General features: G+C 32.8%; 2 protein-coding genes across 3 annotated transcripts in view; one reads left to right on the plus strand and one right to left on the minus strand.

The window, feature by feature from the left end:
- The window catches only part of Pde6 (phosphodiesterase 6), a 557,480-nt gene that overhangs the window by 478,299 nt on the left and 52,707 nt on the right, over positions 1-26,474 (plus strand). For both annotated transcript variants that reach the window (XM_081734379.1, XM_081734380.1), the window contains 3 exons: positions 185-311; positions 15,225-15,330; positions 17,304-17,447. In XM_081734379.1, the coding sequence (XP_081590505.1) occupies positions 185-311; positions 15,225-15,330; positions 17,304-17,447 (377 nt within the window). The remainder of the gene's footprint in view (positions 1-184; positions 312-15,224; positions 15,331-17,303; positions 17,448-26,474) is intronic.
- LOC145666816 (RCC1 and BTB domain-containing protein 1-like) lies at positions 6,739-9,015 on the minus strand. Its single transcript, XM_081734381.1, has one exon. It carries the CDS (start codon positions 8,959-8,961, stop codon positions 7,357-7,359), a length of 1,605 nt encoding a protein of 534 aa, XP_081590507.1. The 5' UTR covers positions 8,962-9,015; the 3' UTR covers positions 6,739-7,356.

The raw sequence follows: 26,474 nt of genomic DNA on the forward strand, positions 1-26,474 counted from the left end.
TGCTTGAGGTTGAAATCAGACAAAAGGTAAGGGGTAAACTTCTTACTCAACTTAAATATTCTTTTGCTAGCTGCTACTGCACACAATATCACTCGTAGTTTGACTGCAGAAATTTCTAAACGTTTAATTACATTACAATGTAACGGGAATTATGCAGTTTAATGTTATTTAATTTACACTACAGGTAAATTAATGGCTAAGCAAAAAGTGGCTTTAGAGTGCTTATCGTATCATGCATCTGCGTCAGCGGACGACACGGATCGACTGAATCAGGACGAAATTCCTTCAGCAGAGACTTATAATCTGTACAGGCAAGTAAACTTTACTTCCTGTTAAAATTTAGAATCAAAATTAATTTTGCTCAGTCAATACAATAGTTAGTATTTTAGTTAACGTTTGATAATGTTTACCAGAAATCTATGATTCTTTTTCATTTCTACAAAAATGTAATTGTATTTTTTGCTGTTTTCTGTGTACCCCAAAATAAGCTACAATAGTTAAAATACAGTTCCGCTGCCATTTTGTTACATAATTTGATATATTACTTTATTTCGAATTAATATCCTTTCCAGCACTAAGTGTGTATAAGATGAAGAGCATAGTTGGTTAAAATTTAAGTAAAGGAAAATTAATTAATTATATTTAATTTAATGCCAGAAAAATTTAGCGGTTAAATTAAAATTATTTTCAAAGCCAATCAATTAAAATTAAAACGAAAAACGTTAATTTTCAATATTATGAAAAATAATTGTTTTGGGTTTCGAAAGTTAATGTAAAATTTAATGGATTAAAATTAAGAGTATGGGAAAATTAATAATTTATTATGAGAAATTACTGTTTTTAAACAAAACTAATAATTAATAAAAGTAAAATAAAAATGAATTTGAGAAAAATATCAATTATAATTGTGTATTTTAAATATATTTTTGCATGTCTATTAATTTCACGGACAACATAACTTATTTGTATATATATATTATCAGGGAGTACTAATTATAAGTACAAATCATACCCAGGTTATATTAAATACCAGGTTCGTATAATAATCTCCAATAATAGCGTTAAAATACTACATTTCAATCATTATTTCAAAAGGTCAGATAAAGGCAATAGTATTTATATATATGGAACGTATTAATCTTTCATGTATGTCTTTGTTAATTACAAATTAATAAAAGGCAGACACATATGTACTAAGACCATGCTGACGCATAGAAACTCAATATCCCGTCTTCACAGGATGTGTAATAGACATTGATCATCTATTTTGTCGCTAAGTCGAAAGATTCAAGAAAAGTGCAAGTAACTAAGATTCGTTGGGAAGCACCAATTTCAATCGATTTTCAAGATCTAATAAGTTATATCAATGTCAGTTAAATAGGAAGTGACACGACCGAGTTTATATAAATAACCACTGGGTCTTGCTCTAATAGACTTCGTAGCTATCACATGTAGAAGCTATCCAGAAATTTTCAAGATTTTTAAGAGCTCTTGGCGCCCACATCATAGTTGTTTCTTTTTATTCAAGATAAAGAAGGACGATTATGATGTAGTAAGTAACAACAAGACGCTATTTAACGTCGCCGAACAAGCATTAAAGAAGATTTGAAGCCAATTCCCAAAGTTCCAGGACTTTAGTGGAGAAATCCCTGTCTAGAAGAATCAACGACTGTTTCTCTTTCAACCAGCAATAACTGGAAATCAAATTAAGCAACACATTGCACCGGTTAATGAAATTTGCTCTCTGGACCACAATGAATCGACTCTGCGATCTTTCATTGTAATTAATCTTACTAACGAGTACTTCACCTGCATCTTCGTTTACCAAATGCAGAATATGTTAATTCTCAGCTTGCCGAACACCTCGATAAATTAGTTCTCAAACTAATCACAACACACTGAGCAAGGCTATGTGATAATATATATAAAACACACAATTACGTAACAGTTTCAATAAAATAACTGTCTTCATCAGACTTCCATTCTTTGTCTGAAGAGAAAGGGTGGAAGTCTGATAAGGACACAGTTATTGTGTTAAAACTGTTACGTGATTGTGTGTTTTATATATATTATCACATACCTTGCTCAGTGTGTTCTTGTGTTTAGTTGACAATGTGGAAACAAGGCCTGATAAAATAGTTATAGGAAATTATTTATCATCATGCACGTGAGTCGACCTGTTCTTGGTCCGTTCAGAATACTAATTGAATCATTTGCTCATTCAAGTCTTTATCTCATTTCGTTTTCATATCGTTCTCTTCAGATAGTGAAATGTGAAAAAAAGGACGAGTTGTTTGCCCTTTGTTGGTTTGAAATAAAACGAAAGGACATCTCATGTTGGAAGCGCCGATTCTTTCTTGAGAAATGTTTTGATCCTAGGATCCTGTATTTGCGAACACATGGCATTGGTGTCGTGCTTCGTTTACCGAATTTTTTCTCTCGTTGCATTGGTGCTTCTGAGACACAGGATGGAAGGATCCGAGGTTTTCTGGGCATTTTAGCGGATTTTCTGAACCAGTACCTTAATCATACGGAGGTAGGGCACATCCGGCTTTTCCGGTGTTTCATCTCTTGCTATTTTGCCTGATATCCTAAAACACATGGTGGAAATGCATTTACTCATCTGTGTGGTATATGCTTTTCGTGTTTCGAGAATTTGTTTTTATCCCCGGAACCTTGTTTTCCAGCACAAATGGCAGATGCGTTAAATTGTTCTCAACCGTACCTAGTTTTCCGTACATTCTATTACATAATTTTGGTTTTTCTCGAGCCGTTTCACGGATGCCATAGTGTATGATTGCATCATTATTTCACATGGTTTTCGAGAGAAAAAAAACTATGAATTTTCTAATCGTTATTAATTTTTTTTAACCATTATCATTTAAAATTTAACTCCTGCAGAATTTAATTGATTAAATTAAAATTTAAGAGTGTTTTAACTTATAAATTTAATCGTAAATTTTTTAACGGATTAATTACAAGCCTGATGAAAACATAGTTTCAGGAAGAATCCAAGAGTGTGTACCAATCAAGGACCAAAACTTGTACAGTCAGCGACAAAAGTTCTTTCCGTTTGACGAAATTAGCTTCGTAAAATATCTTCAGAAAGGAGTAATAATTTGAGTATAATTTTCAGTAAATTAGAAAGGAATGTAAATTAAAAAGGAATATAATTTTCAGTAAATTAAAAAGGAATGTAAATTAAAAAGGAATATAATTTTCAGTAAATTAAAAAGGAATGTAAATTAAAAAGGAATATAATTTTCAGTAAATTAAAAAGGAATGTAATTTTCTGGACGTTCCAGCCATACCACCGTTATGCCCAAAATAAATTTTACCATACGGAAAGAACTGTTGTCGCTGACTGTATAAAGGACGCAAAAAGCAGATGTGCTAATAACTGGGATTATCTGGAAGCCTAAATGGTACTTAAGAGCCTGAATTACTAAAAATAATACAAAATTTACAATTTTTATTTTGCTTGTTTATTTATAAGTGAAAGGTGATAATAAAATGCATTTATCACAATCATAGATAATGTTATTCTACAACAGAAAATATGAACGTGAAGAATTTTTTTGTCTTGCTATCCATAAAAATTACAGTGTTGCCAGAATAACAATTCCCCCAAGATCTAAGTTAAGGAAGCGACTAGAGGAACGAACTTAACTGCATTTGATTACGTATCATGTTTTGGTATCCTGTGAACTACTTTTTAAATAATAGTTACATTTAGTTTGTAATAAACAAAATAGTTTTAACATACAGTTATTAAAATTAAATAATAATGTAGAATAATAATAACAAAAGAAAACAAGAAGAATGAAAATTACAAGTAATAATATATATTCTTTTAATTGTGAGAAATAACCAGTGGCATTAGATTTTAAAGATATTGTTGTTCAAATATCCTCCTCTGCTTCATTGGGTGAAATGTATTCTGAAGGTTCAATTTTTCAACACTTTCACACACATATTGCGCTATAAATTCGCAATTGTGCGTTAACTGATCCGTTTTAGTTCACGAATTGTTCGGGTCTTATTCTCATAGACCAGAGACTTGAAATAGCAACATAGAAAAGTCCGTGGGGGAGAGATCACATATTGTTACCACACTTCTCAATAGAACGCAACTAGGGAAGTTTCCTTGCAATAAGTCAAGTTTAGCGAGCTGTGTGGCAAGTTGCACATCTTGTTAAAAGAAATGTTTATGTCACGATTTGCTAGTTGAGGCCACAAAAAATACATTACTATTGTATTTTCTATATCGCTCACAATTCACAGTAATGTGATTACCATGTTACTTTTCCAAAGTTTTACCAAAGCGATAGTATCAGCTGAACAACCTATTCAACGACATAAAGACGTTGACTCATCTGCAACTAAGGCTGTTCTCTACATTTCTTAAAGGAAAAAAACAAATTCAGTACATTATTTATACATATTAGGGGAAAATCCTTTCCCAACTTCTAGAATAGGTGTAGCATGTAAAAGAAGAATATTGTATTCCCTCCTTAGAGCGTTAGATTTGCTCTCGAAATCTAAGAGACTTGATAAAACACTGGTAAATTGAACGTACTATCGATCGATCGTCGATCCTTTGGAATGTAAGAAACCTATGTCTAACTGCACAAGCATTTTGATGTTAAGTTTGAACAATTTTATGCGTTGTTGAATTGTGGATCCCTTCATGCTAATTCGGCTCAATAGCTTTCACCTCTGGTATGTGGGTTCCTGGTTCGATTACAGCTCGCATCAAGTGATCTTTATGATGGAAAAGCACTGTGTACGTGGGTTTTCTCGGGATTCTTCCGTTTTCCCCTATTTCCTTCATTTCTTCGTTTTCATTCATTCTCATAATCACCATCTCCTTTAGCCTATACGGAATAATCGTGAGACGTAAAACTAAAAGATTTTATTTCCTTTTACTTCTCTTCATACTAATGTGTCACATATTACCACACAGAAAGAGTCAGACTTTCTACCAAAAAGTTTTGTCCGAAGGGGTACGGTAAAATCAAAACAACGGGGGGAGGGGGAAGCTACACATTGTGATCCTATTTTGGTATATTCTCAACAGAAATTGAATTTTTCTTAGTTTCGAGGTACGGTTGCCAACTCCAGTAGCCAATCTCTTCCCCCTTACACACACACACTCCCTCGAAAGTATGCCTGCAAGAATACATACAGCTGTTACAGTTTTATCTCGCCAATCTAGTGAGTGCTGCCAGAACACGGGTTCAAAGTTCTGATTTTCTTATTTGCGAATCCTATATTACTACCGTACTAATAGCAGTAGCCAGTGGCGTTCGCAGAATTTCATCAAGAGGGGGTTCAAACATTCAACCTCATATCCTTTTAGAACACACGTGATTTTTGTATAGGCTATATATATATATATATATATATATAGTATCGTGTATGTAATATCTTCATATAGTATTAATATAGTATTTTCATAATATCTTGATTAAGAGAGAGTTAAAACCTCAAAATACCCTTGCGTACGCCACTGTTAGTGTAATGGTTGTGGTAGTTTTTTTTTTTTTTTTTTTAAGTATTAACAGTTCTTTCTTCTGGAAAAACAGGGCTATAGTTTTATTCATGTGAGGATTTTTATAATTAATGAAATAACTATGATTCCGTTCATCCTTGAACGATTTTCCACTTCCAGTTCCAGTTCCCTCCCTTACGGGAGATTTATATAAAGAAAGTCCCAGCCTTAGAGCCCTGTGGACTGCTTCACTAATGTTGTTTTAAATGACAATTGTTTGAAATAAGATTATGTATTAAGATGGCTCGTGCCAAAATGGCCGAAATAGCCTGTTTTAATTCTAATTGTTTTCACACTGTTAATGTAATAAAGAAGGATAAGCGGCGCATGAACATATTGAAATTGAATAACAGTATATTAAAATTGTAACAAATAACAAAATTGTCAAAAATATTGAAATATAAATAGTAAAAATGAATGAAAACTTAGAGCAAAGCTTCCCAATACTTATTGTTTACAGCGCCATCTCTTGAACGATTTTTCTAAGTGACTATTATGCTTCGTTGTTACGTTGTCATGGAACTGACAATACGAAAGAAATTTCTTCTGCAATAATGGTAGTGGTGGTATTCAATAACCATTCAGTGATAACGTATAATTTTGATCATTCGAGGTAATTTTGAATTCCAAAGTTGAATTTCTGGTGACATTATTGTGTGTTAAGTAATTTATAAGTATTAGGCCTAACAGATATATATATATACATTCCTTCTGTAAAGTATATACATAATCATTTTTTTTTGTAAGATAATTTATCAAAATTGATACTAAGAGGAGTGTTATTGATGTAACCCAGTACTAAAATTTGCTATAATTTTGATAAACATTATTTTTCCCTAGCATAAGTTAAATAGAATAAATTTTTTAATGAGATATTACTTTTTCCAGATTTTCAAAGTCAACCCGGTAACAAATCTTACATCTTAGAGGGGAAAATTTCCTAAATTTTTAAATTTCCTCCGTTATTACACCCAAGCACATACGCCCAAGCATTGTTATATGTGTGAGAAAAGAACATTTTTTTTAAAAAACAAAAATTAGCTTCGCAAAATAGTATTATGATTCGTTTTCCTAGCCAATACAATTGTTTAGTTAAAGAAATCTATATCTATGTATTAAAAGGAAATTACTTTTGTAGGCATACTTTAAAAAATGGCTTATTGATAGTAAAAACTGTGCATGTAAAAAAAATCTTTATATTTGGCAGAAAACAAGAAAATGAAGTGAATTATCTTACAACCTAATCACCTAAAATATTTTAGACGTACAAGTAGTTACCATGTAAAATATTTAAAATTTCCGGAATTTTATACAGTGTCAACATTCTATATTATAAAATGTCATTTTATTAAGAGTTTATTCAGAAAAGAACATTATTTGAACTTGCTTACACCACTTACGTTTCAATGACTTTGGTAAGTTTCTTCAAAAGTTGTGTGATAAAAGAAAAGGAAGGGAACATATGTTGATTAGATATCCTTATGTGAGCCCTACTTCTCTTCTTAGATTATTAGATACAAGCATTAGAACAAGTTTAATTTCGTGTGATTTACGTTTCAAAGTTTGTTAGATTTTTCCTTTAACATAATTAACTCACATTCAATCAATAACTTTTATTTTCTCTGTTCTTAATACATATCGCCTTTCTATAGTAACTCAGATTAGTTAATCAATTTCTTGGTGATTCTATTTTAATAATAGCATATGGAATCCCATATAAAACCTTCAAACAACAAAATATAATAAGGAAGGGAAACGGATTCTAAAATTTCGACACAGTATAATTTAATCTATAAATTCTCTCAGCAATACCATCCATGATTTCCTGCACTGCTTGTTATTTTCTTAAGCATTTTAGAATCAAGACATTTAAATAACTCTTCTCTACGATACATACTTATTATTGAACGACCAGCAAATTTTAAGCAAAATTCTTTCAGTTGTTTTAAATTATACTGTACAGCAACATCATGTAGTGCTTCGAGATTCTCTTCTGTTACAAAGTGCTTCAATATTTGTTGTAGCTGATCGAGAAGTGCTTTTTCATTGTAACACACTGCAAGTTCAATTAATTGGACAATCTCTTCTTTTTCTCTGGGCAATGTTACCTCACCAGTGTATAAATAGTACAAAAATGATCTGTACGTAGCATACTTAAAATACTGGATTTCAAATATTCTGTCATTTGATTCATTCCATACTTCCTGGTATATTCGATTAAAGTGATTACACCTCATTCTTAAAATCGCCTTATGGGCGTATATGGGACGACCTTCAACTATAAAAGTAATGTCACTAGTAGATTTGTCATCAAAGGCTGTTTTAAGGGCGTCAGCAACAGTTGTTTTATTTTCTGATGATTTGATGATTACTGGAGTAATTGAATATGCGAATAACACATCGTTCAATCGACGAAAAATTGTTTTTGTGGGAGTGTCTTTGATCACGTACTTGCATTGTCCCCACACGTACACTTCGCCATTGCAATTAATTGCCGCAGATACATTGGAATATAAAGTTGCAGCAACATTTTCTACTTTTCCAAGATCTGGTACAAAGACTCTTCTTGCACGGTATTTATTTCTCTTATGTCCTATCCCGAGTTGTCCAAATTCATTGTCACCCCATGCAAATAACTCACCCATAATCGTGATGGCCAAAACATGTTTAAATCCACACACCACTTTGGTCACTATTTTGTCTTGAAGACCTTTAACCTTAACTGGCGTCTTTACGTAGTTACCAAGTTTTCCAATTCCAAGCTGACCTTTATCATTGCATCCCCAACAATATACTTCTCCAGTTTCTTTGATAGCTACTGAAGAGTTTGAGGTACATGCAATTTGTATTACCTTGGACGTATAACAACAATAACTGTCGGACTTGGCACAGGCACATCCTTCGTGGAAACAAATGACCTTTTCTGGAAAAAAACTTGTGAGAGACTGAGAACGTGTTTTCTTCAGGGAACCCCAAACATAAACCTCGCCCTCACTTGTAAGAGCTAAGGAATGGAAATAACCACATGATACTTGCGTAACTCTCTTTGACGCGAAAGGAAATTCAATAATGGTTGGAGATTTAACATACTGTTCATAGCCTAGTCCAAGCTGGCCTTCACTGTTTTTTCCCCAAGCGTACACTTCACCGTTTTCTGTGAGTACCAACATATGTTTAAACCCAGGCACAAATTCTTTGATTCGTTTATCACACAATTTTTTCACTGGTTTTGGTATCAAATTAGAATTCACGTTATTTCCATAGGTGAAACAAGCGTATACTTTGTCGTCTGTTGTTACAAAAAGTCCTATATGTGTCACATTTTCAATAACACAAGCGATTTTAATTTGTTGTAATATTTTTGGTTCAACCATACTAAATATCCACCATTTGCTTATTTCTGTCATGATTTCTTGTATACAAATTTTTAAACGTTAATTTTTACGTGGTCTTAAAATGCATTTCGTATATTTGCATTTTTTATACATGTTTGCATTGTTAGTATTTAAAAGAAACAATGAGCGATCCAAGGTAATAATGTACAAAAGCAAATCACCGTTATATTTGCAATACGGCACAAAACAAATGCAAATTAATTAATATGCTTTACAAGATTAAAAAAAAAAAAAAAAAAAAGTAAATGAAAGTAAGGTCTGAAATAATTACTACACGAGATTTTTTCTAAGTTCAAATCACCAAGTGTTTGTCAATGTCAGTGGAAGAAATTTATTTAGACATAATATGTCAAATCGTAAGTGTCTCGGTTTATTTTCAAGTTACGTACATATTTGTTACTTATTCAAGCAGCTTATGTGATCATCTTCTTGTCTAAGCGGTTAGCACACACGCTTTTGGCGTGGGAGACCTAGGTTCGGTTTTCGACGGGAGCTCATATGGTTCGAATTTCACGTTAAGTTGTGGGTTCACTGAAAACTCAATATCAAATCAAATCAAATCACCCAGCTCGTGGAGATACACGAATACCCATTTAATCAAACAAAGAACACATTGTAGAATACCCATTTAATCAAACAAAGACAAGATTGTAGGTCAAGAAATTCAGAAATAATGGCGTTCAGAATTAAAAGTGTTTATAGTGAACCACTCAGTTAAAAGTGCGCTAATTTACTGTGCATACCTAAACACAAGCTGTAACACTACAATTTTACTTTCGATTTTGATTTTGATTTGATGAATTTAGCCTTCCTTTCAGTAACGAAGCTATATGAAACGTGGACCTATAACTTAAATGTTGGATCCAAACTGCATAACCTCCCGCTGGAAATCGACCCAAGACTCCGTGTACGCTGTTCATATGGCCACAAGGAAGCTCTGTTGCTTACTTTCGAGTTAGTACACTTATATTTCATATTTGAATAGACTACTGAAGTGTAGTGAAGTCACCAAAACTTTTTGTAAGGAGCTGTATTCAGATGATATTCACGAATATAGATAGTGTATACCAGAATGAGATTTTATTCATACTTATTACCACAAAAGCAATAATATATTGTACGAGTATATAGTTGTAATAAAATACTAGTTGAACCAGCGCTGTCTACACAGCGCATCATTCTATATTTTTTTTTAAATACCTAAATCAGGAATGTTCAGAATTGGCGCTTTCAAACGGGAAAAACATTGTTTAAAAAAAAAAAAATAAAAGATAAGAAACGCGATTTTCCTCCTGGGCACTTTTTATCTTAGCAGTACCCTAAAAGCAATGTTATTTTTATGAACTCATAACGACTCTTAAAACGTTCAGTTAAAAAAAAAAAAAAAAAAGAATCACGCTTTTTCAAAATTTAGATGAGAACTGGGAAATCTACACAAAATTTGAAATCGACTAGCGAAAACAGCACGTTTCTAGAACTTATAGTTCTTCGAGATCTCATTGCTGAAAGGAATTAGCCACAAACTTACGAATGTAATATTTTAATATAGGCTAAAAAAGATGAGTATGGTCAATTACCCAAAAGTGGCATTGACAAAGTTCGTGTTTCCACATGTCGTCGACTCAACATAAAGTTGTTAAACCTCCTCCTCCTATTGTTGGCAGATAAACATACAAAAAGAAGACTCATTAAAGTGAAAGTACATATTTTCGTGTCCATTATTTCCATGTTGTAACATCATGTAATAGGTGAACGAATGAAGCGGACAATTTCTTGTAGTTTCATGACTATGTGGGGCCAATAAGGTCGAACCAATTGAGAAAGCAATTGATCTAAACAAAGCAAAATAAAGTGTTGCACGTGAGACTGATGTAGAAAGGGGAAAAGATTCTAGGGACTGCTACCACTATTATTATATATTTCTTACAAGTACAAAGACTTCCTCATTAACAAGCAAAGCAATAGGTTGAATGTTAAGTCAGCTAGCGACCTAAAATAAATAACGATATTAATAATCATAAGACAATGAACTCTTTGAAGACTTTTTGGCTTTTCATTGATGCATGATTGAATTCCCACATGAATAAAGGTGTTCTGGGTCGGTCCTTACTTCATATCCCGTCACAATTTGTTCTCCCCGTAGCATTGCCAATTTGAATATTGACATGATGGTCAAAGCTAAGTCTGTGATTTAAGAGCACTCCCAAATATTTGGCTTTGGGTACCCATTTCCTGGTTTGTCAAATAGCTTCATGGTTTCTGTTTTACTGAAGTATATGGCTTCACATTTAGTTCTGGGACGTTATTTTGAATATATGTTATTGCTTGGTTTAGTTGCCAGCTATTAGCGAAAATGCAAGTGTCATCAGCAAACAATGCTACAAATGGTATTCTTGTTTTTGGGATGTCGCTAAAATACATATTGAATAATATGAGACCTAGTAGGGATCCTTGGAGAACCCTTCCTTCTATTTTTCGCATATTGGACTGTGATTGACTGACATTTACATAAAATTTTCTATTCTATAGATAAGTGTGTTGCAATTTTATATGGATATCTAGTATACCTAATTTATTTAATTTAAAAAGTGTCCATATCCAACCGAATGACTTTTCTATATCAAAAAATAGTACTACAACTGTACCCTAATTTTTATTAAATTTACCCACTTCATGATATCTTGTGTTGCTTCTGAATTTAATCTTGTTTAATGTATTCAATTGGCTGGTTTGTTTTGGCTTCATCTGCAGTGGTTTGGCTATTGCGCTTCTTTTTTCTGTTGACGGTTCTTGGATGGAATTTTCTTCATGGTCCTCGAAAGTGCCTGTTTCAGCTGATAGTAATGTTTGTTTTGTTTTTGATTATATTAGGTAGTCTGGTATGGTTGTTGTTTTAGTCTCCCCTAAGTCCTCTTGAGCATCTACTTGACCGATCTGATGCCCCATTTTCATGCAAGTAACGTAACATTTTCGGCTGTTTGGTGTCTTGCAGTCTTAGGTGTGACTTTCTCCGCATCTCAAACATATTCTGTGGTCCCTATAGTAGGGGATCTTGTGTCCATATCGGTAACATTTCCAGCACGGCGGTGGCGGTGCTGTCGTGCGGCATGCTCTGTTCGATGGATTTTATCGAGAAGTAGAGTTCTTGTGTGGATGAGCTTGTTGATTTGGGAACGTAAGGAAAACATCATGACCATCGATACAGGATTATTGTTTCCCTATATTTTTGTGATGTTGTAAAAATTGATTTCTTGCTTCCGTAGTTATTTTATAGTTGTTGCTCATGTTATGCTGAACGTCAACTCCCTTTATAACGGATGTAAGAATAGTGGCGTTCTTGTGATGCTTCTTTCTGTAATTGGCCTGTATTCGCTGTTTCTTTTTTGTATTTGTTTCGAAGTTCTTCTCTGTAATGTTTGTAATTTCTGTCTGTCTTTCAGAATGTGGTGGTTTTGTGTGCGGTTTTGTGTCTCCTATGATAATATTTTCATACATGCGATTAATCTCGTGAGAGTGGTTTCAGGGTGCCAGAAAAACAGAGTATCAGTTGTACAACTAGGTTGATGAATGGGGAAGTGTTTTCTGAGTGGATAGCCAATCATTTTATTCCTTTCATGGAGTCAGAAAAAAGGAATTCCCCATTATTCTTTTTGTAGATGGACATAGGCCACATCTAGCTATGCAAATGAGTAAGCTATGTAGAAAAAAGGAAGTAACACTAGTAGCTTTGCATCCGAACTTTACACACATTCTCCAACCTGCAGATGTGAGTGTATTCCGTCCTTTAAAAGCATTTTGGATCGAACATGTACAGGAATGGAAATTCTGTAATATTTCAAAGGAAGTGACAAGACCAACCTTCACTTCATTATTACACAACCTGTTTCTGAAGAAAGTAAAACTAGAGGTAATACGAAATGGTTTTAGAGTAAGTGTTTTTTCTCATTTTCTTCTACTGGAAGGGATTTCAGCAAATGTTTACATTCAATAAAACTGACCGTACTTAAGGCAGATATAAATGCGTCTACATTCAGCAATGACTGAAGCAGTCGATGCAGTTAGTCCCTAAAATTACTTAGATTACCTTAAATCAAAATTTGACGTTGAAACGTTAACAAGTTTCAAGCAAGCAAGTGACACCTGATATGGAGATTAAAAATCTTATGATTTATTCTACATGTGGAGCAAATCTGTTCTGACCACATAAGATAGCATCTACAAATTATATCTACGAAATCTATAGAATTCTCCTCGATCCAGTTACATCTACTTAACGTATTCACACTAACTCATTTCGTAGGTCTAACCAAGAATGCCTATCAGAAACTAATACAAAAGTCTCCTTCAAGAGTCTTAATCCCTCGTCCTGACTCTACCAGTTCGAGAAATTCCAAGTGAGAAACTTGTGTGTCCAGTCCATTCGAAAGAAATTTGTTCTGGCTAAAAACTCTAGAGAAAGCACAAAATTCCAAAAGGAAGAAGCTCCGTGAGTTTGAACCAGTACATTGATTTCTCAAGTATAAAAGAAGAGGAGGGAAAATCGAAGTCAAAAAATAGGAACAGTTCACGTAAAGGAAAAGCAATACCTAAAATTAATATGAAAACTAGTAGCAAGGATCGAGAGTGTTAAAAGTGTAATGCAAGATATCAATAAGTACGTACGGGAAATATGTCTAGATGAGTGGAGTGTACTCAATTTAAAAGGTAGTTTCATATTATTTGCATATCCAGGAAATATTGTGACGATTCAGGACTTTTCTACCTGCATAAAACTAATGGGTAGGATTTTGACAACGTAAGAACTTTTTTGTGTGGGTTTTGTGCTCACATTGACTCTGATGTAGATGAAAACTGGAATGATTCAGTTCAGATGATCTTGAATAAGGTTGTACTCTTATTATATTTTTGACCTTATATAAAGATGTTCTACTGGGTTATAGCTTTATGTATAAATGTATTAGTAATGAGTACGGTACATAGGCTATTTTCATTGTACTTGTTTCTTTAAAAAATGTAATGTTTTCTTTTCATTAAAGTGTAATCACATTTTGTTTTGCTTTTAAACGTGAGATTTTAGTTTCATTAAATTTGTAATCAAATGATATGTCTTTTATTACTATGATCCACTAGGATAATGATAATTTTAATGTAAATTAAACTTTTATCAAGTAAATATATATATAAACAAGCATAGTATCATATAATAATATACCTACAATGTGTGATCAGTACTAACAAAACTGCTCTTGCCAATAATAAAAAAGTGCGTGTTTTCTAACTACCTGTTTCAACGACAGAAAACTGTTTGCACTAAAAGAGAATGAAATTTTGTTTTAGCTAAATAAAAAAAAAACAACAAATATAACGTTCAAACACAAACGACAAACAATATCAAAATCAGAAATTCCTTAAGGGTGACCACTACTGGCCCAGTCACTCTATTGACAAAATTACGATCTAGGAAATACAAGAAATAAGTCAAGATTGTTAACTCCGTACACGTCTAAATAAAAACCGATCAAATAAATTTTGAATGAAAACTTGTATTCATATGTGATCCGCAGTCAAGAGAAGTTCGGATGCTTCGTATATATACGAGTACATGATTAAGCAACTGAAGAAGGTTTTGGGCTGCTATTCGTCGTTGATAGAAGAAACTTATCGTTGATAGGATGATATCTATTCCCTACTGATTACAACCATGAAATTACTTATGAAAGTCGCTGGCAGAAGGATATGACAAAAGTGAGTTTTGATACGAAACAGATTGAGAAAGAGAAGCATAATTAACGTGATATAAAGATTTATTATGATATCGTATTTAAATTGGAGACATGGAGTGTTTGTTTTAAAACTGTTCAAATAATAATAGTATATCCTAGCTTAAACGGCAAACACCTCTAATTTAACGCTTTGGAGATTAATTTCTGACGACGCGATTGTAGTAACAGAAATAAATACTTGAAAAGAATTGTTATTGTATGAAAAAGCGATGAAAAATAACTAGCAAAGATCTTATCTCTTGGCGGCCATTACAATAGCTGTAAAGATTTCAATAGTTACTAGATTTTTTTTTCCATCGCTTCCGTGCATTATTTATATTTACGCTCCTCCTTAAATTTCTGTAGTTGGTGCAGTTCCTCTTTTTATCCAAATCATTACTGCTTTAGTTTCTTTGTTTTAATTCTTCTCATGGTAAGAAAATAATGAAAAATTAAGATTGGATAAAGAATGAATTATTATTTTAATACTGGCTTCATTTTTCTTCCCAATAGTTTTAATTTTAGTGACTTCGGTTTGGCTGATGAAGACACGTGCCGAGCTACTATTCGGATGTTTATGGAATGTAATCTTATCACCAAATATCACATTCCTTACGAGGTTAGTACATTCATAAGAAGATGAAATATTTAGTTTTGCTTTAAGTATAACATTTTCTTTCATCAATGCTACTAAACTGAGAAGTTTTATTCCTTTTTAAAAAAAAAATAAAATAAAATAAACTTTTATCAGAAATATGCAGCATATTTCAACAGAAGCATACAATCTTCAAAAAATAAAACTAAATAGAGTTGTGTTTTCGGCGTTCTACGTCTTTAAAAGGAAGCACAAAGTTTGCTAGTGACCAGGAAAAAGTGTCAAATTTCAACTAGTTTACAATGTGATGTAATGTGACAAAATAAGGAGTTCGTACTATTTCTAGTTTTGTTACATTATACACTGGGTATTAGATGTAATGTAATTAATCTAGAGATCGTCCTCTGAAGAAGATGGAAATACATTTGTAACAGTTTTGGATCTATGCACTTTTAAAACTAGAATTGCATCCCAGCGTTAAATAACGTTTTATTTTTAATGATAACTTCACTAAAGAAGTTATGGGTAATTACAAAAGTTTCTCTTTTTTAATATTATATATATACATAAATTAAACAATATTTAAAATACACGGGAAATTGCACTAGAAAGTAATAGAAGAAAATTTACTGTACTTGAAGGTAGATATTGGTCTATAATTAACAACAAATTATTTTAATGTCATCTTCAAGTGGAGTTCGTATTTTACTTTTGCTAATAAGCAAATGTATAGGTTTTTGTTTATAGTTAACATAGTTGTACATTTTTTAAAACTAACCACTCGTGGTGTTGTGAAATAGCATGAAAATTGTACAAGGTTGCCTGATTCACTAAACATAAACTAAAGTACGTTTCTTATTTGATTTGTCCATCTGTGGCTGCCTGGTTTCTTGGAGCATTTGTAAACGTTTGAATGATGTATTATTAAGACGATGAAGGGATAATCTTCATTGCTTATTTTGTCAGTCAGTAAATCTTACTTCTGGTTGGAATATTGGATCTCTTAGTTTGGAAGTTTACCAAGGTAGCTTGACAAAGTGAAACGAAACTTACTTTTATTATTATTATTATTATTATTATTATTATTATTATTATTATTATTATTATTATTATTATTATTATTAGTAGTAGTAGTAGTAGTAGTAGTAGTAGTAGTAGTAGTAGTAGTAATAGTAATAGTAGTAGTAGTACCTAATGATGCACAAGCTACATCTTCCGACAAATAAATTTTTACCATATTCCACCCTGATTGACATTTTCTCTCTTTAGACAGGATCTACAATCCTTACTGGTTAACGTAAATTTTGACAGAGCAGTCTTCAGAAAAACTGCCGGATCATTCTCGTAATCGAATTTTGAACTTTTCTATAGATATGATTGCCTTGCTAACTGAACATCTGTCGTAAAATTTTGGAATTCTCTCTCTCTCTCTCTCTCTTTACGTAATGGTGATCACATATTCATTACAATACGAGTCATACATTACATTCCAAGATGACATTATTATTATTATTATTTCCAATAAATGCTTAGCAATACTCTTAAAATAAGAAGATCAAAAATAATATCACTACAATATATTCTGGCTTCTGTCATTTTATAATGAATTAAAACAAATTTTGGAGACTTTGTTATAGCAGAATTCATGTTTCCAACGTACAGCAAATAAATGTTAATATCTTGTTGATTAATCTTATAGTAGATTTGATAAAATTCTGAGGATAAAATGATTAATCTACTTGAAACACCCATTAGTAGTTGAATATCACTTTTTCCCTCCTAGGATGAGTCTCATAATGGCTTGAAATACAATACTGAACTTTGCTTAAAAATCTGCGGAGTGATGAAATACAGTAAATATCTCATTATTTGTAAAAAGCTTTAGCGCAGTTTTGACAGTGTAATTAAAAAAACTCCCATTGTTTTATTAGCTATTACATATGTGTTTAATGAATTGTCGAAATGTTATTATATAAATGATGTTAATATCTCTGTAGGTATTATGCCGATGGGTGCTAAGTGTTAAAAAGAATTACAGACCTGTTAAATACCATAATTGGAGGCATGCATTGAATGTTGCTCAGACCATGTTTGCTATGCTAAAGACTGGAAAAATGGAACAATTTATGACAGATCTGGAGGTGAGTTAAGATATCCTGTATTATTAGAATAAGAACAAGGCTTTCCAACCAGAGTTCACACTTACATTAATCAAGGTTCAGGTCAGCTAAACTGAATTATATAATTCTACTTGAGAGTGTTAACTTGAAGAACAAACTACTTAAACAATATTTGCTGGTAGATGCTGAAGAATCATAATAGAAATGGCTTTCTTGCATCTCGTATTATACTGAATCAACGCTCACGGTTTCAGTGTGCTCTGCCATTTTCTTCAGTAACATCTTAAATTTGCTAAACTGGACGCATCGTTAGGTTCCTCTTTTCTCGTAGAACCATACTAGAAAAAAAACTTCAAGATATAGCGTCTGAATTTGGGGTGAACTTTCTCTGTCAAATCAGATATTACGTTCGAAAATTTTCTATCAGGCTACTTAAATTATTATAAAGATATTTTAACATCCTTACGAGTTTGTAGAATAATATATTCGTGTTCACATTGTTAGGTTGGTATGGCAAAAAGGAATATTTCTACCAAATTTAAGGAACATTTATGAGATTCCAGGAGGAAAGTTCCCTTTCTCCACTTCAGATTTGTCCAAACATTCACAGGAATCTCAACACCAATTTGATAATATTGAAATTCTACATCCGTGTTCCTGCAACACCGAAAGGAGTGTGATTGATTTGTTTATCAGAACAGACGACTCTTTCATAAATTAGAAAAAAAAAAAAGGAAACGTAGGCTATATATGGGATGACATTGTTTCTCACTTTAGCAAAGTACAAGTCTAGCAAATAAAATTACTTTTATTACCTTTTGCGTTACATGAATCAATTAAAAATATTTTTAAAACAAGAAAATATTCACACATAAGAACAGCATAAAAACTAGCTTCAGACGGAGGTTGCTTTTCGTTGTTTACTATTACAATGAAGTCTTCTGCAATATATACAAAAATCTATATAGACATATATATAAAAATGTATTTCATATTTACTGTCTTCGCATATTAATGCATATTTATTTCTTCAATTTATATATTTGCTGATAGATGCTAAAACTATAAATGAATTTAAACTATAAATGAATTTAAACTATAAATGAATGAAACTATAAATAAATTTACAGTTATCCATTACAATAACTGAACACAAGATGAAGGAAGTTTTCAATCTCAGTGCTAATATTTAATCTGTGCCTCATTCTACTTTTTCAAAGAAGCATGTTTTGTTTAAGTTGTGAAAAGTGATCAATTGTTCGCTGAAATTTCGTTACTGTTTTACTCACAGGAAAGATTAAGTAACAAAGATTTGTAACAATCATTATCAATAGTACAACACATGTGTTTCCATAAAAGCAAAACGTTGTTTTTGTAGTTTCGGAAGGTAAAAATTTTTTCTACTTTTTCTAGGATAGTTCCACAGAAAAAGAGAAACATAACAATGCATAACAATGCACCCAGTTTAGCAGCTTTAAGGCGTTACCGATGAAAATGACAGAGAACACTGCAACTAGGCAAGAACTTTCTACTTAAACGATACAGCAAACTTAATATTAAAATTTTAAATACAGAGTTAAGAAAGTTGTTGCAGAGGTACTTGTCTTACAGCCAGGAAAAACATTAAAGTATGGTTTAAAATGAATATAATTAAGAAGTCAATTACAAGTGACTTTATTTTATTTTTTTATTTTTATTGATTTTTTAAAATGGATTTAACACAAAGATTTTGCAATGATTTTGAAAATGTTGCTACCAAGTTATCATGTACAAAACACATTAAAGTAATTAAAGAATAAATTATCATTATTTTGGGAAATCCCTATGAATCACAGTTTTAAGATAACCTTTTCCTTTTCTCATAGAAGTTATCCGTATCTATACTATCCATCAATTGCTGTCTCTTTCTTCCCTTCCTTTCACCATATTCTATCAGTTATTTCAAAATATATACAATTTCTTCTTAAAAAAATGTCCGAACAAGTTCTTTTTTTAGTTTTGAATTACTTCCAATATTCGTTAGAATGTAAAAAAGCAACTTTTTTCGAAATATCCAGAAAATGTGGAAACATTCAAGTATACATTTCTTTAACTTAATTGTTTATAAGTTGAAGTGACCTCTCTTTTTACCATCCTTCGGAGACTAGCCTCGTAGAAAGGAATCGATGAAGGATAATCTCAGATTACTAAAAATAGAACATTGGCTTCTGCAGGTCCGGAATGAAATGCCGAAAGTCACTGATGAACCATAACCGAACTAGTACAGCATATACAGAAGCAGATAATTCAACATCTACGAAAACAAACCTATAAATATAACATGTGTATGTGTGTGTGTGTGTGTACAAAGGTGATCTATCTGCTCAAATATTGTCAATACAGTAAACCTCAGGAAAGATAAAGCAATACGTCTTGATACAGTATGAGATAAAGATTGACATTATTTCTTGTAGGAATTTCTGTAGTTTCTGACAATAGATAACCAATCATGTGCACAATCCCTGTGAAGCAATATTTACAACAGACAATCAATCCTGTTTGCAGTATCATGTTTAAAATATCATTGGTATTGGCCCAATTACTTGCAGACACAACTGCACATTCCTAATTAATCAATATATAAAATGAAATGATAAATTGTCGTCACTACAAATACAAATAACAATTGCCATAAGCAGGTCTCAATAACGTTAATGCTATTTTGCATTACATAATTTCTTAATTGTAGTCAATGTTGTACTTTATCAAACTTTTTCAGGCGTAGGATTTTATCTCAGATGAGGAATATCTGTACTATATGTTAGATGGTTACATATTTAATTTGACCTACCAGCAGATTCAAAGGTCCACGCAAGAGAGTATTTCTCCATTTCATATAACATGTACTTGTTCAACATCAATGACATTATCTATACGCAATTAGATATGATAGTGATATTATGATTACAATTGTTAACACCTCTGTATTAAAGAGATATTTAGTGTAATTATCAATTAAAACACCAAGTAGCTTTTCTTTAGATTTCACAGAGTAATCATTATAAAAATAGAAATTCATTTTGTTTGGAAAGTGTTAAAAAAGAAAGAAAATTAGTGTCGAGCAAGGAAACGGTAGATTCCTAGATTCCGCAATTATCATGGATATTCGAAGTACGAGTGTGTAACATCCTCTACATGATATGAAATGTCTATCTTTTTGGTGTGCTCCATCATGAGCTTACTCACCTAGTGTGAGTGAACATTACATATACAAGTAAATCACATTAACAACTAACAATTATAAACATATTTACAATCATGACCTATTTTCATGTCATGTCATGCAAAATATGGTATAAGTTATGATTATCGTAACTAGTATTCGAAAATATCAAATGATCTAACCAAATTTTATGGATCGTTACAGAGTGAAGCAAATATATTGTCCTCATCAGAATAATATTGCTCTGATGAAGACCACAGATCATGAGACGCTGAAGTTATAGATAATAAAATTAAGGAGAATGCACTAGAATGTTGCACATTGTTCAGATACTTCCAATATTGCTTTTCTCTCCCTTATTAATAATACACTTTCTCATTGGTTCTATGAACGTGCTACCGTTAGTATTGGGGGTTACTCACCTTTAAACACAATAGACACATCAGTGATCAGAACTGCGTCGACTTACCACCATAATCGTTATGTGTACATCAACAGATGAGAAAACTCCGCCCAATCACACCTTACTATACGATAAGCAAACTCACAATACTGGCAGTAACTCGAGCTATTGGGCTTAATCCAAAGATACTGTCAGACGTGACGTGTCAGGGCACGTTAGGACAATGTATTTTTCATTTTCATTACTTATCACAATCGTCCAACTATCATTGAATGACGCAAACCGTGCCCTTGAATCCAGCTTACGGGGATTATGTAACCACACAATAAAACAAAGAATAGAACGTCAATTAGGAATAGCAAAAGTATAACGTTTATTACATATAGACGTCTGAACTCGAACAGGTAGTGCAGGTCAAAAACACAATACAACCTCAATGACTGTGTGACCCTTACCGATAGAATGACTTACTGGTTTACGCTTTCAGTTGCTATCTTCACCATGCATTTGGATCAACTGCAAATAATAATACAACGTGAACTAATATTTTGATTATCACTCTTCCCCTTTTCTCTTTAATAATTGAATACTATAATCTTTCACTGCAGAGCTGAAATACCGTTCACTTATACATCTAATCTCTTATTATTATTGCTTTTTTTTTTTTAAAGAAAACACTAGTGATGATTACACTGTAATGCTGCACGAACTTCTATTCTACGTAATTGCTGTGAAGATGATTTGTGATTAATCTAATAACACAAGTACAATAACTATATTCACTCTTGTCCCAGGATTTAGGCAATATTAACTTTTACAGCCTTGGATTCCACTGACTATAGGATTATTGTTTCTGCGTAGCACAAATCATATCATTCTCCGGATGATCAACCAGCAAATACTACCTTTTTTCTTCTTCTTCTTTTTTCTCTCTCGTACACACACCGCGTGGACTTGCAGACAAAGGAAAACAGTGCGGGTGTGATACGTGTCTGGTGATTGCTTAAAGAACGACGGAGGTAAAGAATCTTGACGAATGACAATAGCGCTTAGTCTTTTGCATCCTGAGGACCGGATATTGTCATCGGCATGCTGGGTGAAGAAATACACTCTCTTACTGCGCAGTGAAAATCATAGTTGCAAACCGCAGACAAGAGTCACTATCAAATAAAAGTAAAGAATGCTAACGTCGCAAAAATTCTCTCCTGCTAATGGGTCGATAGCAAACGACCCATTCCCACTTTCGAAAGCTAGTCAGTATCCAGGGCCGGTAGGCCCGGGCCTATGGGCGCAAGCTCCCAGGGGGCGCACGGCCGAGAGAGAAAAAAAATAAAAAAACTATCTAGAAATAAAAATAAATGGCCATAACTTAACATATTTTTTGAATTGATTTTAAAATATCAGGCTAATAAAGCATTCTGATTTTGAAGTTCATTGGAACAAATAATTGTTGGTAAAGTTAAACTATTTGCATCTTGGAGTGGTGTTTAAGCAATTAACATATAGACCTGATATATTTTTTTAATAAAGGTTTCTAGGAAAGTAACTTTAACCATACTAGGGGGCAAAAAAAAATTATTGGGCCTAGGGGCGCCAAAATATTAAATCCGACCCTGTCAGTATCTACTTATAGTAGATGTAGGGCACATATTCATAAGAAATGCTTGAGCTTACGTGTTTATTAGTTTAATTGAACATTTCTTTCCTCTCTGGGAACGTCATTCTCACCTTTATATACAGGGTGTTACAGAAATGTGTCACAATATTTTAAAAATAGATTCCTCACATCAAAATAAGAAAAAAAAATATAAGCTATACTCAAAAGTGATAGTTTCGGAATTATAGGGTGTCGAAAATGTGAAACAAGTGAACTTTAGAAGTTCATACCTCCACTACTATAGGACCTATCTTAGTCGGGTCAAGACATCACTGAGGAACTGGTATGTGAACTATCCAAATATCCATGCTTAAGAATGTTGCAATACATGCACACCAATTTTTTAGAGATTAAGGTGAGGAGTGATCAAGTCTCTCTAAAAAAATGATTGTGTAATCTTGGATTTTCTGAAAGATAGATATTTGGATAGTTCACATACAGGGTGCGGCACGTAAAACCGGCCCGTATTACGGTTCTGGTATATTGTGTTTTTGGCAACACTTAAATAATCTACCTTCTTACCAAGAGATGGCGTGTCGAGGTCGGGTCGACTTACGTGACCTGCAGCAGTCACGTGCAGCCGCAGCCAGTGAAACTTGTCGAAACCAGTTGAGAAAAAGGCCTCGTTGTGTTAAGCCGGGTGAGTGTCAGTGTGTGATAATGCCGTATTCGATACCCGAGCGTGTTGCCATTGTTGAAGGGTTCATTCTCACTGGATCTTTTGTGAAAACAAAGAATTTGTTTCGGGAGAAATTTCCAGGACGTTCTGTGCCAGCAAAAAGCACCATTCAAGAATTGATTGAAAAATGGCGGCGTACAGGATCGGTTCAAAATGTTCCCAGGAACAGACGACCATCTGTCTGCACACCTGAATTAAAGATGCAGGTGGAGGAGATAATGACAAGAAGTCCTCGAAAGTCAACCAGGAGATTGAGTCAACAGGTTCATGCGAGTGAGAGAAGTTGCAGACGTGCAGACGTGCATATTCAATACATTACATTTCATTTTATGTGTTCACTTTACAGGCCGGTTTTACGTGCCGCACTCTGTAGTAGTCCCTCAGTGATGTCTTGACCCAACTACGATCACTCTTATAATAGTGGAACTATGGATCTTTAAAGTTATTTTTTTTCACGTTCTCGGCACCCAATAACTAGAAAATTATGCACTTCCGACCACTGGTCCATATGAACTTTTTTTCTTATTTTGATGTGAGGAATTTATTCTCAAAATATTGTGACAAATGTTTGTAATACCCCGTGTATATATATATATATATATATATATATATATATATATATATATATATATATATATATATATTGTATCACATCTCCTAAGTTTTTTTAGAATAATTAATGCAGAGTATTCCGTGACTTAATTTCGATTTTCGATTACCCTTAATAATTGTTCCTGTATTTCCCATCAATTCACTGTTTCTACTAAAACACTATTCACATTAATAATTTATGAGGAATTTCACAATATATCTAGTCTATTGCTCTAAGTAGTTGACTTTCAATTCATTTTTGGCTGTTGTAAATTCCACTGGAGATTTAATACTTTGCAAACTTCGTTAATTTTAGGACTAAGATGGTTGACACCTATTTTGAGTTATGTAGTTGGTCAATACGATTTTTTTCTAAAAACTAGTTCTATATTTCTGAAAGCTACATTTCTGTTGGCATCAGGTGTTAATTTGCGATATAATTTTCAATTGACAATTCAATTCCAAGTGAAGGCAATGTGTCGAGATCCAATCTTTGAAGTAATGTAAATATTCTCAGAAAACACCTGTTAAGTTCCTATTTAAGTACCTTACTAAGATTGCTAATTTTCTTAACGATAAATTTGTGTGAACTGGAAATGATCTGTAACAAAAATATAAATAGTATAATAAAATATAGATAAATATTGACCACTAACTTTATGTTTTACTTGAGATGTTGATTAGATTGTTTCATTTGTGATCTATATTGCCCTTATCTAAATTGAGTTTAGAGTCCTTTGGTGCTGATGAAATAGGACTCAAAAACTTTGTTTCTGTATTATTGGGACATGAGCATAAAACGATGGTGCGTTCCATGCTATGTTCTGTATCATGCAGATATTTCGAGAGGTTGGAAGTGGAGTAATTTTGCTTCTTTAGCATCTCTAATATTCTCTTTAACCCTGGTTGAAATGTTCCTCTTTGTCATGCCATTATAGAAGTCATTGCATTCGCACAAAATAATTTAGATCCCTGAAGGAGACAATTCATTCTTGAATTGATGTTTGTATGTTGATAAGAAACTTTCGAAAGTAGTACAAATTCTACTAAGAAATTAATTCCAAAGGTGTTGCCTATTTCCTTTAAACTTTCAAAAATGTCTGACCAGAGGGGTAATAAAGCCCCAATATAAAATTTATTTGTCTTCATACAATTCCGGAACCGAGGGTGTTATCCTGTAATTAAGCTGTAATGAAGGCGAGATAATGTGGGTGGAGACAACCTATACTGTAGTTTGCACATCCGTCAACTAGTTCCAAGGCCCCGGCATGATTCAGAGCCCACGTCAATAGTGGATCATACCCTTTATAGCCTTACCGTTAAATAAGGACGCAAAATACAAATTCTCTTCTCACAATGTTAGTTTTAATATACATTGATAAATGTTAAGACCCTTAGACATTAATGGAGTGCAAGAAAACAGTGGTAGCAAACAGCTGCGTAACTAATTTTCTTCAAAGTGTATTTACTCAAAGCCTATAATTACACTTTTATTATTAGCTGATGTATTTTAGAATTAGGTGGGCGGGTTCATAGTTCAGTGGTTAGAGCGCTTCACTCGTGTCCGCGTGATCCCGGGTTCGATTCCCGGCTGGAGTATCTCAATTTTTGGCGTGCACCGAGTGTCGTGATTCAAACTGGGAAGTCACGTGAACAAAAGAAGTGACAATCAGTCAGTGCCGAAAGCTCCCGATATGTCAGTTAAAGGCAGAGCGGCTCAACGCATTAACCACTCATGGGTCATTCCATGTGAAATTACCTAGAGCACTGTGCTTCAATGTCTCAGATTCTCTTCAAAATTTTTTCGTACATAAATGCCAATGAAATTATGCTAAATTAATTATTTCCGATTTTTTGGATGAGAAATGGGCCGGGGAGAAATTCTTGAAAAATGTGAATTTTGCTTCAATTTCACTTTTCGGCATTCAGCATCATGGAACTAAATTAACATAACTTCTTTATTTTTGATGTTATTGGGCTCATCTAGATGCCAAATGAAAGCTTAATTTTTGCTCTTTCAGTAGATCTTAAGTAACCTTGCAAAAGTTTACACTCTCAAACATTAATGGGCATACAAAGCAAATTTGAGTTTTTTTTTAATATACAAATTGGGCCGTTGCTCAAAAGTTACAACTATGAAACTTTTGAAACTTTTTTTTGTACATTCATCTTAACATGTACATGGTATGGTTAAAAATAAAGAGGGTATTTCTTGTATTTTTGTAATTATTATTTTTATGTATGGAAATATAAAGTTTTAAGTTTTGTTACAAATTGTGTCATTGCTCGTAAGTTACAACTATGAAACTTTTGAAACTTTTCTAATAGAATCATCTTAGCACATACATGATATGGTCAAAAAAAATAAAAAGAGTGCTTTTGGTATTTTTGTAATTATTATTATTATTATTATTATTATTATTATTATTATTATTATTATTATTATTATTATTATTATTATTATTATTATTATTATTATTCCAAGTTCCAGATTTTTCCGAAATCGGAATTTTTTC

The sequence above is a fragment of the Thermobia domestica genome, chromosome 12 (genome assembly GCF_964235325.1).
Source record: "Thermobia domestica chromosome 12, izTheDome1.hap1.1, whole genome shotgun sequence".
NCBI classification, from domain to species: domain Eukaryota; kingdom Metazoa; phylum Arthropoda; class Insecta; order Zygentoma; family Lepismatidae; genus Thermobia; species Thermobia domestica.